Source organism: Oncorhynchus tshawytscha, linkage group LG08 (genome assembly GCF_018296145.1).
Source record: "Oncorhynchus tshawytscha isolate Ot180627B linkage group LG08, Otsh_v2.0, whole genome shotgun sequence".
Classification (NCBI taxonomy): Eukaryota; Metazoa; Chordata; class Actinopteri; order Salmoniformes; family Salmonidae; genus Oncorhynchus; species Oncorhynchus tshawytscha.
Genome location: NC_056436.1, coordinates 17,784,181 through 17,802,528, shown reverse-complemented (window position 1 = coordinate 17,802,528; position 18,348 = coordinate 17,784,181). Strand labels below are relative to the sequence as shown.

General features: G+C 44.0%; 1 protein-coding gene across 1 annotated transcript; it reads left to right on the top strand.

The window, feature by feature from the left end:
* Nucleotides 1-485: 485 nt before the first annotated feature.
* Nucleotides 486-3,598, top strand: LOC112256856 (probable E3 ubiquitin-protein ligase IRF2BPL). Its single transcript, XM_024430401.2, has one exon. It carries the CDS (start codon nucleotides 913-915, stop codon nucleotides 2,920-2,922), a length of 2,010 nt encoding a protein of 669 aa, XP_024286169.1. The 5' UTR covers nucleotides 486-912; the 3' UTR covers nucleotides 2,923-3,598.
* Nucleotides 3,599-18,348: the final 14,750 nt, after the last annotated feature.

The following is an 18,348-nucleotide window of genomic DNA, read 5'->3' as shown; positions in this document are numbered from 1 at the left end:
GCCATCACACTGCGTATATTTTCTTTTGGCGAATGTATTAAACGTTATTGTAATCACACATGCCTATTGCAATGAATGTTGCCAAATTAAATCAGATTATCAACATATTTTAATCAGAAATTAAAAAGATAAAGGTATATTAAAGGCTTTCGCTCCATTACCTAATGGTAGGCTATAGCCAGGCGTTTTCCGTTTAACCAGGTTTTTGCTCGATAGTGGTTTGATTAAGATAATGCTTTTTGATGCTCCTGCACTGCGAAAAACCAACACAACGCATAACAAATTTAATTGTTTCGTAATCGTAAATTGCTTTATGCTATTGAAGGTTTCGTTTTGCTGACATAAGCAAAAGTAACCTATTTGAAACATAATACATTTGTATTTAATAATTGATGTATATTAATGACATCTAATATGACATCTAATATAATATAGTATTGACACATTATTTCGCAGTAGTAAAATACATTCAAATGCCAGAGTTGTAGAAACCCATATTCTGCTTTATGTCATTTGGTCAGGATTGTGCGTTAGTGTTCGCTCCCAGTCCATTCAAAAGATTAGAAGGGAGTGGTTTGAGCTTTGCGTGTTAGGAAAGCAACAAGTGGCATGTCTTTTTTTTTTATGAACTGCGGAACGTGGTGCTTACGTCACTGCTCTAGCCAGGTGGCATTCCAAACTGGGGAGAGGAGACGTGGAGGCACAATCAAAATTTCAAATCACAAACCAAGTCAGGATGTGAGACGCGTGTAAAGCACATTTCAGTCCTACAACCGATCACTGCTCGTCACCGGCATCAGAAGAGGAGTAGGGAAGGAAGAGGGTTCCTTTTTTGGGGCAAATTCACGGACTGAAAATAAAAATTGCAATCATAATCTGGGGGGAAAAGGACCAGGGCAAGGGACATTCAACATGTCTTCTGCACACGTATCCTCATCTCGGAGACAGTCATGTTACCTGTGCGATTTACCCCGTATGCCTTGGGCTATGATTTGGGATTTTACGGAGGCAGTGTGCAGGGGTTGTGTGAATTATGAAGGTGCAGATCGGATCGAGTTTGTTATCGAAACTGCACGCCACCTCAAACGTGCTCATGGTTTCCAAGAGGGGAGATCCCCCGGTCCACCGCCGCCGCCCACAGTCAAAACCCAGGCGGCAATATCAGCCAAGGAGACGGTGCAAATCAACCATGTGGACGGACCATCTAAACAACAACAACAGTCGGGGATGGACCGCTACTCTCTGAACGCAGAGAGACCACGCTTTGACTACTCCAGTATTGGCGCCCATGCCAGCAGAATTCCGAATGGAATGAGCGGTCCAAATGGGTTCCCAAAACCGGACGATGGTCCCCCAGAGTTGAACCGACAGAGCCCGAACTCCCGTCGGAGCCATGGTCTAGTTGCGGTCCCAGGACAAATGAATGTCCCCCCCAACCTTCTCCCACAGACCATGTTGAATGGACCCTCCTCGGCAACAGCCATAGCCTCGCATAGCCTGTCTAGCCGCCCCCCACCATCCATTGTGGGACCCTCTTTGTCCACGTCCTCTCAGTCCATGTCAGAACAAGGTAAACGACCAGGTTCTGTGTCAAGTACTGACCAAGAGAGAGATCTGAAAGAGAAACAGCGTAATGCGGAGGCTTTGGCTGAGCTTAGTGAAAGTTTAAGAAATAGAAACGAAGACTGGGCAAACAAACCGAAAATAGTAAGGGACACTTTGCTTACTCTTTCAAACAGCTCCCCGTTTGATGTGAGATTTAAAAAGGATCATTCACTCGTGGGCAGGGTGTTTGCTTTCGATGCAGTGTCAAAGCCTGGCATGGACTATGAATTGAAAATATTTATCGAGTACCCAAGTGGATCTGGTAATGTATTTTCCAGCGCATCGGGGGTGGCCAAACAAATGTATCAGGACTGCATGAAGGACTTTGGCAGAGGGCTCTCCTCGGGTTTTAAATATTTGGAGTATGAGAAAAAGCATGGTTCTGGGGACTGGCGACTCCTGGGTGATTTGTTGCCCGAGTCGGTCCGATTCTTTAAAGAGGGGCTGGGGGTTGAAATGTTGCCACAGCCCTACATTGATGCCAGCTGTCCATTGCTGCCCAATGCTTTGGTCAACATCCCTCGTGGCTTGCCATCTGCGAGTGCCCCGAGGATTGGCGTGCGTAAGCGTAAAGCCTCCCCAGAACCTGACTCCGCAGAGAGCGCGCTGAAACTATCTGAACAAGAACAACAGAGGCAGCAGTGGATGGCCAGCCAGAGCGAGGCGTTAAAACTGACGATGGCATCCGGATCATTCGGTACCTCACACGGGGTACCCCCACCGCTCGGCCCTGGTCATTCTGTTCACTCAAGCCGCGCTACGCCCCCTGAATCAACGCCCCAGAATGGACAGTCTCCAATGGCCGCGCTCATGTCTGTCGCGGACACGTTGGGCAATGCGCACTCCCCGAAGGACAACAACTCAGTTCACTCCACCACATCCACCAGGCATAACAGCAGCAGCCCGGTCTCGCCCGCCTCTGTTTCGGGGCAGAGGCGTTTGGCTTCCCGTAACGGAGAGCTCAATCTATCTGGGGGTCCCTCCCAGTCCAATGCGCATTCTGGCATGGATCAGGTCCACGCGCAAAACATTCCAGATTCGCCCATGGCTAACAACGGACCTCTGTGTTGTACCATTTGCCACGAACGTTTAGAGGATACCCATTTCGTTCAGTGTCCGTCAGTTCCCAACCATAAATTCTGTTTCCCTTGTTCCCGAGAGAGCATCAAAGCGCAGGGAGCAACTGGCGAGGTGTATTGTCCTAGCGGAGAGAAATGCCCCCTGGTAGGTTCTAATGTGCCTTGGGCGTTCATGCAAGGTGAGATAGCAACAATATTAGCTGGGGACGTTAAGGTAAAAAAGGAGAGGGACACATAGATATGTCCTATGGCTTCCCATAGAAACGTGCATTTTAGTCCAATATATACAGTTACACATGTGAATACTCAAAACGTACAAAAAATAGTTGATGTACAGAGACGTCCCCTCCTTCTCATATTTCTGTTTTTTGAAGCAACGGAATAGTACAGTATGTGATGTCACCTAATTTTATGGGGGGTGTTTTGACGGGTACTAGTGTTGTATTTGGATGACAGTGACGAGTCAAAGCACGTTCACTTTGTTATCACTGCTGCCGTTTTCCCCTCCAACTCATGCACTTATCTCATTATAAAAAGGCCAGTTTAAACTCCCAATGAATACATGTCTGTAAAATGAAACTACGCATAGTAAATATCCAATAACAGTAATGACAATTTGCCCTAACTCCTATATTGGGTACAAATCATTCTGATTACTTTTTTTCGTTTATTTAATATATTCATTTTTTAGTTTTTTTTACAGCAAGTATCTCTTCTTCTTGTGATCGAAAATATTTTACTACGTGTTATTCATTTCTCTTCCCGTTTGCTTTGATGATGCACGGATGCTTAAAAAGGTAGAGCAAAATGCTGTACATTAATGTAAACTGTTTGTTTATACATTTCTGTAGTAACAGAAGACTTGTAATGTGCCTTGGAGCTGAGTAAATTGTAATAAATTCCATTGATATTAACCCTTGGTGAAATGTCAGTTTATTTAACAAGTTTAGACTGTTACAATAGCTGGTTCACTGAGGTATAACAAATTATTTATTTATTTTTGTGTCCATATATATAGCTCAACCATAGCATTATATCAATTTACAATGTTATCTAACATGAGATATGCTGTAATTGGAGATGACAACCTTGACATTAAGATCTGGCTCAAAATACCTTTATTTCATATTTAAATGTGTTTATTACACACAGACCTTACTGCAAAGCCAAATTAACGTTGGACTCATAGCGATCAGATGGTGCCATGCGTATTCATCATAACCTCTTTCAATATGTAAAAGTAACATTACCTTACATTCTAGTAGTTCTGCAAGCTCATTACTCCAGAGCGATTTTAAAAACATGTGAACAAGTGTTTATTTCTCCTGTATCTGTCTGTTGGTTAGGCTGCTTTAGTTGCAGCTATCTGATTGGCACATTGTTTACTTGCATTGGATGGGCCCACAATTTGAACAGATGTGCTTCTCAGCAAGACAACAAAAAGAGTCCTCAACAAGTTGGCATCGGAATGTCAAGTTGCTCTCCTCTCCTCATTGTGCTTATAATAGTCAGCTCGTATGGCATGCTTCTCACTGAGGACGCCTCATCTTGCTGATGGTTATAGTATTGGTGCATGCTCAAACAGTTCCACGATTTCACCATGTTTATGCTGTGGGTGGGTGTGTGTCTGTGTGAAAATGCTTGCACAAGCCCGAGTATACCTCCTCGTTTATAATGCAGCAGGCAGGCTGTTCATGTGACACGGTTCCTCACTGTCCCATTAGCCAGTGGGGGTGGAAATGTATATATATATATATATATATATATATATATATATATATATATATATGCGAGAGAGAGCACAGTTGCATGCCTGTTATTTAGCTGTGAGTTAAGCCTAATAGTCTAGCTCTGCTCTGGGTTACCGAGACAAATGGTCATATGTACACACTGTCTGCAGCAGGCAGGCAGCGTGGTTTCCAGTCCCACATGGCTCAGATAACCCATAAATACCAACTGGAGCCTTCCATATGTGAGCTTGAGGAAGAGACTGAGACAATGCCTGCTATGTATGTCCTGGAAACATGACACAAACCAGTATTCTTTTCACAAGAGCAACAGCAGAGGTACATTAAAGGCTTACTGGTAGTAGAGTAGAGGAGCTTTTAGATGCCCGTTGAAAGTATTTGACTGGCGCTATGTTTTAGATTGTGTCTCTCCTCCAGCCTGTGATTGTTGGAGGTGGCGTTCATTATCATGGACCATTGCTGCTCCTAGGTGGGTTATGAAATGGTTATTTTATGTTCTGTAGAGAGGGGGGGGAAAGACTTTTCCACAGAGACTCCTGTCTTCTAAGCATAGCTCCTGCTCCAACCAACTGCCAGTTATTTATAGATACTCTGTATCCTGGTTTCTGTCCCTGTTTCAAAGTAGGGTTTTTACCTCCTGGGGAATACTACTATATGGTCAAAATAATTGGTTGAATGCCAGAGAAAGACGGGGTTGGTAAAATGTTGAGTTTCTGAAATGTTGTTCACACGAATTGGCTCATCAGTTCTAAATGCAACAGGAAAAGCAGCTGTCTGAGTAAGCGACAACCCCACACTCCCCCGCCCCTTTCTTCAAGTGTCATTTAGAAACAGATATCACAATCTCACACTCATTTTGTCACTCAATCTTTTCTTTTTGATATCCTGTATTATATTATCTGACTATAGTATATCCAAAACGATCTCCCTATTTATCAACATGCTCATACCCCTGAAACAGGAGTGTAGAAACCGTAGGCTAGGGTTGAGCCGTCTAATCGTGGCTACCCATCTAATGGTGCATTGCAGTGCTTCAGTCTTCGATGGCCTATCTATCCCAGGTGCTGTGAGGCAACGAAGCACCTGGTTTGGGACAGAGCATGTCTCTATTGTCATGCTAAAACAGAACAGCCCTTCCATGGTTAAGGTGCCCTTGGCTGTCTCAACAGTCGTTTGGGTTTCAGGTTGCAGTGTGCATGCTAAAGAGAGCAGGGAGGGCTCTCCCTCTCTGTTTCTTCACCTGTTCACAATTCACCAGACTCCTCACCCGTTACAAACAAATGCAGCCTCACACACATATCTCACCACCACTGCCTTCATTCTGGCTGTAAAACAAGTCTCTTCTTTTCTCTCTATTAGACCTCTTAATTACCTGAGGTAACGAACGAGATGCTAGATTGTGTATAGAATAGCTGATATGTTGTGTGAAATCAAGAAATCTGTCGCAGGATGATTTTTTAAATAATAGTTTATACACCACAAGTTGTCTACAACTAAAAGCCCAAAAATAGATATTGTATTTGAAATTAACAACAATTTCATACCTTAGTTGAATTTAGATGATATTGGAGTATTTTGTTGTCCAAGAACAAAAATCCTAAAAACTTTAGGGCGGCCAAATAAAACAACTCGCCTGTTGCCAACCAATGCTATAGGTTGTCTGTTGAAAAGATGTGAAAGGAAAAGGGACCACATTTTCTTTGTGCATTTTAATGAGTGTTTTGTATATACTCTCCCTTGTAACTTATAAGAATTGCACTGATCACATATCTAATCAGCTCAAATACAATATTGAAAATATGAGCGTTGTAAATGTCCGTCTGTGGCTGTTAGTGCGAGCAGAGCGATTGCAGTGTCATGGGGAGTGGCTGGCAGGCATACTGGTGTCGGTGGGGTCTGCAGTGCGAGGGATGGATGGAATGGCAGGGAGTTTTTGCCTCATTACATAGGCTAAGACTAGAGGGGAGGCCGAGCGAGCGGTCCTGCTGGTACCACAGACAAACCCCATTGTTCCACATTCACCCAATGGTCTATGTAGCCTAAGCTTAAGCGCTTGACTGATATCTCTGATGCCTTGACCAAGGTATGTTTTAGGCGCCATCTTTTATGAATTGTAACATTTCTTTAGGTATTGTAGAATGTATGTTTTGTCAACAAAAAAAATTATGTAGGTTTTTTGAATGAGGTAATGGGGATTTTGTGTTAAAACCCTACATTACCAGTTAATCAGTCCATTCCAGCACCTCTTGTGACACATTTACCTCCAGAGAACAAAAATCTAACTGCTCATAACAGTAAATCACTAAATAGGCCTTAGGAAACTCACTGGGTTCGATTGATAATGGATATTTCCTTCCATCACCTTGTAGAAATATCATTCAAACCCCATTCCTCTCCTCAAACAAACGCAGTCTGGAGAGGCCAGGCTTTTAGAGTTGACTGTTTCAGTTTACACTCCCAAATCACTGCAGTCTGTTTTCCTTCTGTTGGCCAGCCAGGGAAGCCAGCCCCCTCCCTCCTTTCCCCTTCCTACCCAGTCAGGAGAAGTTTCCAGAGGATAAAAAACTCCCTTCCCAAAGGTTGCTCAGACTCTGCAGTGCCACCGTGCTGCTCTACTGTTGCCATGGGTTACCTGCCTTGTTCACAACATCATTTATTCAGGAATGTGCTACGGACACAGAGGGAGGGAGAGAGACGGCAGACTGGAGGTTAACCCTGCGTGTGCTGGACTGACAATGTTTTCTCCTTACAGATTCTCTCAATTTTTTGTTCATTTGCATTGTGCCTCTATTCAGTACTTTTTCTTTGCATCGAATATAATCTTGCATGCTTTTGTAACCTTACATTAGTGGAGGAAATTATACATTACCACGAATAGCAACAAAACAATGTCCAAGCCATGCATGTATGTATGTATTTGGTGCATATGATCAAAGTATATGTAACATATTGCAGATTGTTTAGAAATGCACAAACATCAGAGTTCCCCTTTGACATCCCATCTCCCTTTATTCTCCTAGAAACAAGCAAAATACTTTCATCTGGTCAAGGCTCGAGCATGTTGTTTTTGGAGGGAGGGGAGTGTGTGTGTGTGTGTGTGTGTGTGTGTGTGTGTGTGTGTGTGTGTGTGTGTGTGTGTGTGTGTGAGGAAATGGTTATTCCCATTTTGTTTTCCCTCCGTATCTTTCAAAGCCCAACTCTTTATAGATGGTGATGTCAGCACTATCTTACACAGCCCTGGGCCCCCTTAACAGATAATAATGTATGCAATCTCAAACATTCCTCTCTGGCGAATGAGCTGCTGGTAGCTGCAGGCGTGTGCCTCCCTCCCGCCTTCCACTCCTTTCTGCAGAAGCACAGCCTCAAGCCGCAGCGCGGTGAAGAATTGATTTGCCCTTTGCCCTTTTTCATTCCCACTTTTTTCCCCCTTCGTCCTCCCTCTTTATTTCTCAGAAAAGAAAATAGAGCAGGAAAGGAAAGGCTGAGGATGTTTTATTGTGTTTTATTTTATCTCGTTTTAGGGCATCTTGTCTCTTCACTCACTTCTTTTGATAGTTAGCTGGACAAAAATCCAATGTTGAATGTAGATTATCTTTGTGTTTATCACCTTTGAAGGCTGATCTGGAACATATTTTATGCAGTCAATAATATATGTATTGTTTGCACTAGTGTCATCATTTTATTTGAATATAATGTGTGTGTGTGTGTGTGGGTATAAATGTCTGTCAAAATGCTGCTCTTATCAAATTCATGTTTTAAATTGATTGGCAGAAATAGTTTCTGGTACTCTTAAAAATAAATGCCTCTGGTTTCCAGGGCTGATACACTTTGTGTGCAAGAAGGTTTCTCAAAGAATTCCAAAACATTAGCATTCCAAGGCCCTCCCCCCTGGAGAAGAAGCCTAGTGCAGCCTTTATGAAGTTTCCCGCCAAAGCATAGAGGGGTCCCCCTGTTAAGTGGGGCACAAATAGAGAGGTGTTGTTTTTGGAGAGCTAGACACTGACAATAAGGTCAGCTGCTTTCTCCTCTGTAGTAGCAGATGCTAGCCCTTTCAGATTTGATCTGTTTCTCTCCACCCTGGCTGAATTTAGTCATATTATACCCTTTATAGATCAGTGCAGCATTTCCTCCTCATAGTTTTAGAGCTGTCGGTCATTTTTCTGTCATGTTGAATGTGAGGAAACTGGAGTAGGGAAGGGGTTAACTTCCTCCTCAACACTCTGGGCTAGTACAGCCCCAGCAGTCCCTGGCATGCAGGCTGGAGAAATTTAGCTCTTTCATTCCCTGGCTTGTTTACACCAGGATGTGGCAGCCATCTTAGGCTGCTGCCACAAGCAAGGGAAGGGGCGCTGCGCCACGTGCGGCTCGGGTTTCTCCCCAGCCCTCCAAGAGCACAGAGTTCAGACGGCAGACTGCCATGAACATTAGCTTCTACTGAGGCCCACTGTTCCTACAACATTCTTCCCACAGATGAGAATGCTCTGTACGTTCATCGCTCATGGATACAACGCTATGCCTCCCTTCTTCCTGCACGCTCCCTTTCTCTCTAACCTTTTGTATGACATTTTTTGTTTGCATTATTTTTCTCTGCACAGATTTCTTGGAATATAAGCCTCTCCCTTTGTTTTTTGTTTAGACATATTTAGAAAGGCTTGCATGTGACTGAAAGCACATGCTCCAAGCCGGGGGAGTCAGTCGACTGTTTCAAGGCATCCTTTGTCTCTGGCCTTGACTGATCTAACATTGTGATAACAACCACAGATTGAAAATGGTTAACACGATGAACACAGTATTCCCCTTGTTTAAGATAACTTTACTCTCATTGGGAATGAAAGACACAGTGAGTCATGTATTTGAAGTCGGATATCTGCAACATGGGGCAGGATAAGTAGGATGGAGCCTAGGCCTAGTTTTTACATCAAGTAGGTCGGTAGGCCTAAATGTCACCACAATTATCTTTAGCATTGACAACAACAGCTGAGGAGAGGAAGCTAACAGCTCTGTGCCTCCTCTCTGGCATAGCAGCATTTCCATATCTAAGGCCAGGCCTCAGTGGCTTTTTGTTGACATTTAGAATTGTCTCTCTTGAGGAGTTTCCTCTGGCACCCTCCTGATCTTCCCTCTCCCTGTTTGCTGTGAATTATCAATGGGGGACGGCTCCCTGTGAAAACAGCCTTCTAAGGGCAACAACAACCCCCAACACAATCCACACTGACTCACTGACCGCCTTTTCTTCAGCGCTGTCTAGTTCAGTGCTTTTGTTTTGTATATTGCAACAGTCCTAGGAATGTATTGAGCCATGCTACCAATACAGTGCGAGAGCCCTTTCCCTAGCCCAAACAAACAGCATATCATCATAGAAAGTGTTTATGTAGTGTTTGCAAAACATTACATGGAGATAAGGGATTGGAGATTGACTGGGATCATACCTGCATCCAACCCATAACAGCCAGCCTGGGCCTAATGTGATAAGTATTTTGACAGACTGTAGGGGATGGGAGCCTGTGTACTGTGTTGCCAGATTCTATTGACACTTTCCTGTCTTCTCAGATCCAATAGGCTATGGAACCCCCCCACACTGTGAGAGTGTGTTGCTCTCCTGCATACGTGTGCACTGTAGCAAAGCTGCAGTCACCTCCCTCGAGTCCTTCGTCAGTCATCTCCTGTGTAAAGTGTGGATCGTTCACTCTCTCTCCCAGCTTTTAGTCCTCTACCCATCTGTTGTGTGAATGGGACTGTGATGGCTGATCCTAATTAAGAGGTGCTGTAGCTAGCTGCCGGTCTTGTTTCGCTACTGTCAAACAGCAATGGCAGACTTCCTCTCAGACTTCCTCATACAGCTGACAAAAGTCTTTGAAAAGGAACGTTTCAGTGATCCCTGTGGGGTTATTGTCATCTACTAATAAGTACAGCAATGAGCTACTTTACAAAGAATTTAGTTCAGAAAGATGCTGTTGCTCCTCTTCACAAATATTTTTTTATTCAGACCTTAGTTGGATTATTTCTTGGTTTCATATAAATGTGTATTAAAGAATGGTGTAGTTTGGGGCTTGCTACTATGGGGATAACAGGATTGGGGCTGACAGTGGAACATAATGTATTCAAAGAGTCTCAATGTGTTCAAGCAGCAATAGTCTTGGACAGCCTGGACTGCCCCCTCAGTGCCAAAAACATATGGCCTTTTATATGATAGACAAAAAGCCATACCTTCCCTGTCCAGTTAATAAAGACTGTAGCCTGCTCTGTTCTGCAGCAGTCAGCAGTATAGTCTAGTAGTGCCTGAGCCCCTCTCCTTCCCCCTTCACAGGTGCACTACTCCGCTACTAAGGAAATTAGATGGTTGTTGGTTTCGTATGAGTGAGCTGCAACTTTCCCTAGAGGGCAACATACAGCATGCCGTTATATGCTGATATGGTTCTGTACAGATCTGCTAACAAATTAAATATGTACTTAGTAAATAGTCATTTCATGCATGGTGATGTGTCTTAGTAAATAGTAATTTCATGCATGGTGATTTTCTGTATTTCTGACATGATGTTGGAATACTCTACCAATTTGGACAGAACTGTATTATGTAATCATAATGATAATTTATGATTGATGGAAGTGCCAATTGACGTCTATCACCAAGAGTACTTGGCAGTTAGGTAACTTGTTATATACCTGGTACATAACTAGTTACCTAACTGCCAAGTATTACCACCTATATACAGCATGTGGTTATTTTGATTGCAATAGGGATTACTTTTCAAGGAACATGCCATTATTGAATTCCATTTTCTGAATGAAAGCATTAACATATTACCTCTAAAAAAATTTTATACTCATGCATGTGCACACACACCCGCGCGCACACACACACTTACTATTATAAATCAAGACAAAGGGTATGTCTAGCCTCCTCCCTTCCTCCTGCAGTAACCCCCAGCTACCTGCAGTAAACAGAATGTCGCCTCTTTCATGAACTGTTGCACGCTAACCTAACCAAGCCATTGTACCGCTGCCACCAGATGCATGTTACCATGACGACGGAGCCATCGGTTGACGCTGATTGGATGGCATGGATGTGTTTCCTTCCCCCTTTCCGCCTGAATACTCTCCAAAGGATTGTATTTTTCTACTGCCCTCCAGAATGTATTTGATTGACAAGTTGAATGATAGTCTGCACCTGTGAGCCCTGCTATCTTTCAGAGTCGTTTAAAAACCTGATTACCACAGCACCTGATTATAATGGCGGTTTTGTGATTGATTCTGAATATGAAACATGAACAGTTTAGTGTGCTGCTCTAGTCTGATAGGAGAGGAATGACAATGGAGCCTAGTGGTAGGTCTATTTATGTTATGTGAATGCATAAGTCATAACCCACAGCAATTAGAGCCTCTGTTTTGATAAACATCTGACCTGATCATTTCTCTAGATACTTCAGTTGAGAAAGTATCTATGTTTTTCAGCTGTACCCAGATGTAAAAGACATTACAGAAATACGTTTTAAATGAACACGGTGCTTCCCTAGTTTACAACAGGAAACAAGGGCTGTTTCCCAAATGGCACCATAGTTTCAATATAGTGCTCATGGGCCCTTCTCAAAACTAGTGCACTATACCGTATATGTATTTACAGTTTTTAAATCTAACCTTTATTAAACTAGGAAAGTCAGTTAAGAATACATTCTTATTTACAATGATGTCCTACCCTAGAGTTGGCAGGTAGCCTAGTGGATAGAGCATTGGGCCAGTAACCGAAAGGTTGCTGTTTCAAATCCCCGAGCTGACAAGGTCAAAATCTGTCGTTCTGCCCCTGAGCAAGGCAGGGGTTGGGTTAAATGCGGAAGACACATTTCAGTTGAAGGAATTCAGTTGTACAACTGACTAGGTATTCCCTTTTTCCCTATAGAAGGGGTAGTGTGCCATTTGTGTCTTATTTAGTCCTTTCCTGAATTAAAATAGTCATTGCTCATCTGAGGTCATGTTTCAGATTCATGAGGCTCATTCATTCATGTCTAAAATGCTGCCAGCCAGCGTATTGAGTGTTCATCATTTCACTGACGCTGTCAACACAGCCTGTGTATACTGCCACGAGGACTCTTACTGGCCATTCTATGGTAGTGTGTCCAGCCACTTGACGCATCCAGCGAGTCTGCTGCCTTCAGCCTGTCTGTCGTCTGTGCTGCCTCCCCCTAAGTGGGATTTAATGGAGCTCCATTCTCCCCGTCTGCCTTTCCCTCTGTGAACCACTGCTCACCCCCCACAGGATGCACTCTGTTTACCTGAAGACAGTGCACACGCTTACTCTCAGGTATTAAAAGGCAACAGACATGTCCCTCAGTGAACTTTCAAAGTTTCTGTGGTATACCTGCAGTATTCTCTCCATCCAGCTTTGTCCGTTATACGTCATAACCCATGTGTCTTGAATGCCGTTGTAGAAAACTGATTGACAGTTTTATAAGTAAATAGTGGCTAGTCATAAAGCACGACCGCCTGCCTGGAATTTCTGACTCTGTGTGGGTGTGTCTGGTCTGTCCTGTCTGTGTACACGTCACAGGAGCCTGCTGAGGAAAGTACAGCTCATAATAATGTCTGGAACGGAGCGAATGGAATGGCATCAAATGCATGGAAACCATGGAAACCATGTGTTGGATGTATCTGATACCATTCCACTGATAGCGCTCCAGCCATTACCACAAGCCCGTCCTCCTCAATTAAGGTGCCAACAACCTCCTGTGGTACACATCATCATCTGTCCCCAGTGTGTTGGTGGGTGTGCAGAGGAACACTGTGACTGACATAAACACTGGTACATTCCAAATCCCTGACCCGGCCCTGTCCGTTCTGCTAGTCATGTTGACAGAGCTGTGGTTCAGGATAATGTTGGCCCAGTTCTGCAGGAGAGACCAAAGCAGAGCGCCAAACAGGACTGGTCTGTTTGAGTTTGTTTGGTTAACAGACTCTTAGGTTACCCAAGTGGAGAGAGGACTGGCTTGAGTTTCTAAAGATATTAGGTGTGTTATGATGATGAGTGAGGTTGTGGAGGAAATGGTGTCGTATGGTGCATTAAGTTTGTTGGAACCTCTCCAGCTTGCTGATAATAATAATAAATTGAAGTTTGACTTTGAGTCCCTGGTGGTAATTTCCACGACAACTGTATGGCTCAGAAATAATTTGTAGCCTTATTGCCTGGATCAGAAGAGAAAGAGCAAACAAAAGGAGAGATGGCTGTCTGGTTGCTGCTGGTGCTACTGCTGCGTCTTGTTCTGGGCTGCTGCCCTCCCCCCCAGCCTCAGTCAGTCAATGTGAGTGGTCTGCTCTGCGCGTCTCCTCTGGTCTGCACTGCTCTGTTCTCTGTGTGGGGGAGGAGGAGCCAGCCAATGTAATTTTGATGTGGCGAGCAGGGATGACATGGGCAGAAATAGCCCCCCGCTTCCTCATTTAGCCGCTTGGTCCCAGTCTGCCCCAAACCCACTTTGCTGTTTACGTCTCCTCAGCCAATCACAGCCAGCTCTGTTGCTAGGTAATGGCTCCATGGCCTCGCCATCGAGCTATGCTAATATGCTGTTGCTGCCACTGCTGAATCCCCTCTGTGATGTTGAAGACTAGGAGATGCCTCTTACATGGAAAATAGTGTTTGTCTCTCTGAGAGGAGAGGAGAGGAGAGGAAATTGAAATGCAGGAGAGAGGATGACATGTCGAGATGGAGAAAAACAAGGCGGGACTGACAGACAGACGGAATTAAACATACCTTTATATCCCCACGTCCATCGACTGAACCACAGCACTTGATCATAGGACGAACACCTTTGGATAGATGGATGGGTGTATTTTTACCAGTCTGATAGTGCAGGCCAGGGCACAGGGCTGTAAAGACAGAGACTCACTGTGGTATGAAGACATTCATTGAGGAGCTTTCCAGTTTGCAGTAGATATGATGTATTTTAGAGCGTATCTGGCTCTGCAGCGTTCAGGTCTGTGTTCAGTTCCACTCCCTGTAATGTGTGATATAACTTTGCCTGCCATACCCGGCCAGTCACATTCCCAGACAGCCTGTTAAATACTGCAGGTCCTTTTACAAGCAGGCAGGCCTCTCCTTCACTATTTTAGGCAATTAGAAATGCAAATAGACAATTCTCATTTTGTCTAGCTAACTCTATCTGCACCATAATGTTGTAGGTAAATTAGACACATGGCCTAGCACAGAACTCAAATCAAAGTTTATTGGTCATGGGCCTCCCGAATGGCGCAGCTGTCTAAGGTTCGATCCCAGGCTGTGTCACAGCCGGCTGTGACCGGGAGACCCATGAGGCGACACACAATTGGCCCAGTGTTGTCCAGGTTAGGGGAGAGTTTGGCCGGCCGGGATATCCTTGTCCCATCGCGCTCTAGTGACTCCTTGTGGCAGGCCGGGCGCCTGCAAGCTGACTTCGGTCGCCAGCTGGGCGGTGTTTCCTCTGACACATTGGAGTGTCTGGCTTCCGGGTTAAGCGAGCAGTGTGTCAAGAAGCAGTGCGGCTTGGCAGGGTCGGGTTTCGGAGGACGCATCGCCTCATGCCTCACCTCTCCTGAGTCCGTAGGGGAGTTGTAGCAATGGAACAAGACTGTAACTACTACCAATTGGACATCATTCAAAAGTAAAGAAAAACACAAAAAATACATTGTTTTATTGGTCACGTTCACAGAATACAGGTGTAAACGGTACAGTGAAATGCTTACTTGTTAACTTTCCTCAACAATTCGGCTCAATATCAATCATGAATCAAATGCCAAGAATACAAAAAAATAACTAGTATCCTTGGTTGTTGTAATACACACATGGATTTACTTGTACTTCAGTATTATTAGCTATCAGGCATTGAGAAGGATGCACTTACAATATTCATACATTCAATTGGAAACATATGACTTGGAGAAGGATGGGGGTTGATTCTCTGTCAGGAGTCCATTTTCCCATTTTCTGTCGTTTGTAACTTTCTGCACAAGGCACCTAAGGACCTAGCTGCACAATGTGGACGGATGGAATGGGCTCAGATTCAAAGATGTGGCATGCGATAAGAATTCTCATTTTGATGCCTTCCGTGAGTGTGTTTATATTTAGGAAGAGGAAGGAGCACATTAGGCCCGCTGCATAATTCAAGCCTCTTTATCCAGCAGCACAGCAGAATGCTTAGTTGGGACTTTCAGCCTCGGGAGAGATGAACTAAATCAAAATGTTCTATGAATAAGTAGCATTATGCCAGGAGGGCAGGCAGGCAGAGGGAGGGAGGCTGGGGAAATGACAGGCACCATGTCCAAATGACTGACTGACTGGCTGCCTGCCTGCTTGCCATCCACCAGAATAAATAAGCCCTCGAAAAACATAAATATGTATGGCCAGCCAGCATCCATCCGTCCACAGCCCCCATTGTTATTAGAAAAGGACCTTTACATTAATCAAAAAATACATGAGCTTTGTATTAACACAGATAAATATTAATGAGGACGCATCCATTGGGCGGATGGACGGATGCGCTTTAGTAACAAATGTGTGTGTGGTACTGTGAGCGTCTGAGCGCTGGGCTAGGATGAGGGGAGGAGTGTGTGGTCAGAACACACTAGTGAGTAGAATCTTAATGCACCCAAATACCTTTTTCTTCTATGGTTTTCTCTTCCTGCCTCCTCAGACCCACAGTCTTTCTCTCTCTTCCTGTTTCAGGCTTGATTCTATATCAAACCACCAGGCAAGGTAGATATTTATGGCATTGAATGTGTCATCTCACTAGATTAATGGATGAGTGACTACTGTACAACACCGATTTTATCAGGAATTACTGAGAAGAATGGCAGAATTATGATTGCTGCACCGATTGAACATAGTTTCTGTGGGTTGTTATTATTGGTGTGTGTGTGTGAGAGAGCGAGAGAGAGAGAATCCTCAGTATGAGGCAACAGCCTAGAGATCCCACATGCTGCGTTGTTCCCCTGGGATACTGTTGCTATGTTGAGCGTCATGAATTTATACAGTGACCTTGACAAAAACATTGATTTGACTTCCTTCCTTTTGCATCGTTATAACAAAAATACTAACTGTGTGTGTGTATAGGATGGAACACTATGGTCATATGACTTTATATGACTTACTCAAAACACCTAGACAGTTTTCCAATACTAAGTGTGGTGGTATTTTAGTCAGCCTTCTGTGTGTGTAACATATATACTTTCTGGTTTTCATTGTATAAAGGAGGGAAATAAATCACCTTCCAACCACCCTAGTGGTTGTTCTTACTAGGTTTATACATAGTGCCATTGTGAACATGTTGGATTTAGGTTTGAGGGCGATGATTGAAAGACGTGTTTTCGTGGTTATTGGATTCAGCCAATTCTGCCTTGTTCAGGACCGTCAAGCTCCAACACAGCACAGACAAATCCAGGGAAATTGCTTTTAAATTACATTGAGAGGGGGCTTCTAAGAAACCCCTACTTTTATCAGTTCATGGAAAGAAATGAATATAACCATTCATGGTATCCAATTTCACTTTGCCCTGAGATCTAGTGGGTGAAGGAAATGTGGTCAAGGTACTTCTTATTCCAGACTCAACCAGAATAATTTTTCGAAACCAAATCCAGTTTTTTTTTAATGTCATAATGAAACAGAAATGTTGAATGGTTTTGACTACAAAGCCAGGGTGACATCAGGCTGAGCAAGCCTAGGCTACACCACCAATGAGTGTGAATGGCTTTTCTCGCCCCCGACCAGGGATCAACACTGATCTGGAGGAGTGTCTGGCACTCCCAGACAGACCTTGGTTCAAATGCTATTCCAAATCATTTCAAATACTTTATCTGTGCTTGATTGGCCTTGTCTGGCACAATAGAACCAATAGAATAGTCACAAACCTCGCCCATCTGGCATTAGAGGCTGTCTAGAGCAAATGCTAAAAGTATGTGAACGATTTCAAATAGTTTTTGAACCCAGGTCTGCTCCCATTATAACTGCTGGGGCATCAGGTGGTCAATGTAAACTATGGCTATGAGGTCACATCTGGTAGACTGGGTATATTTGCACATATAGGGGCTGGAATTCAAACATCTGCTGCTTGATGATGACATGTAAATGCTGTGGCAGCCAGAGCAGGGGACGATACGGTTTGGGATGGGGTAGGGACGGCCCAGGGTGATGGATGGTACAGCTTGAATCAACAGAGCAGAGAGGGTGGAGGGTGAGGCCACCACTAGCAGGCGTCCTAATATGACTCTGGTATTGATTAGATAATAACAGCTATTCTGGTGGTGATGGCAGAAATGACCGTGTGTTGAAGGAATGGGAGGCAGGATGAAGAAGAGGTCAAAATAATAAAAATGTTTGAGCGTGAGGGGGAGCGGTGTAGGATCACATTTGTAGCCGGCAAAGACCGATGTTTCAAGAGCTAGCCTACCGTGGGTATTATGTTCAGAGTCATTTGTGGTTCATTATTTGTTGAAGTCCTGTCACTGCTTTGTCATGGACATCCCTCTCACCTCACCCCCTTTCAACATGGGTCATAATTCTATCTATACATTTCTGTCTAATGAATGGGATATGAATTGGCGCGACACCTCTGTTCTGCACTCACAAAGAGAGAGATGTTTGAAACTATCTGTTCACCATGGCGACGGAAGGGAAAGTGGTTGGAATTCTCTCCTCTACATCTTGCACTGTCCTCCATCCATCATCATCCCTACTTTTTCATCCCTTTTAGCTGAAGGTATTTCCCCCTCTTTTATCCAGCAGATACCACCGTAGCAATGTGTTTGTGTGTGTGCGTTTCCCTCTGCAGGAGAGAAGGACGAGCTAGAGAAATAGACTGTGTTCGGATCTTACCTCCTTACCAGAGAGAAATACAGTGAATAACAATGAGATGAATATCAGGTGACGTTTCCTAAGCTGCTGATAATAGTTATCAAGTGGA

Coding starts and splice junctions, on each gene's coding strand:
- LOC112256856 (XM_024430401.2), top strand. CDS start 913: ATGTCTTCTGCACACGTATCCTCATCTCGGAGACAGTCATGTTACCTG.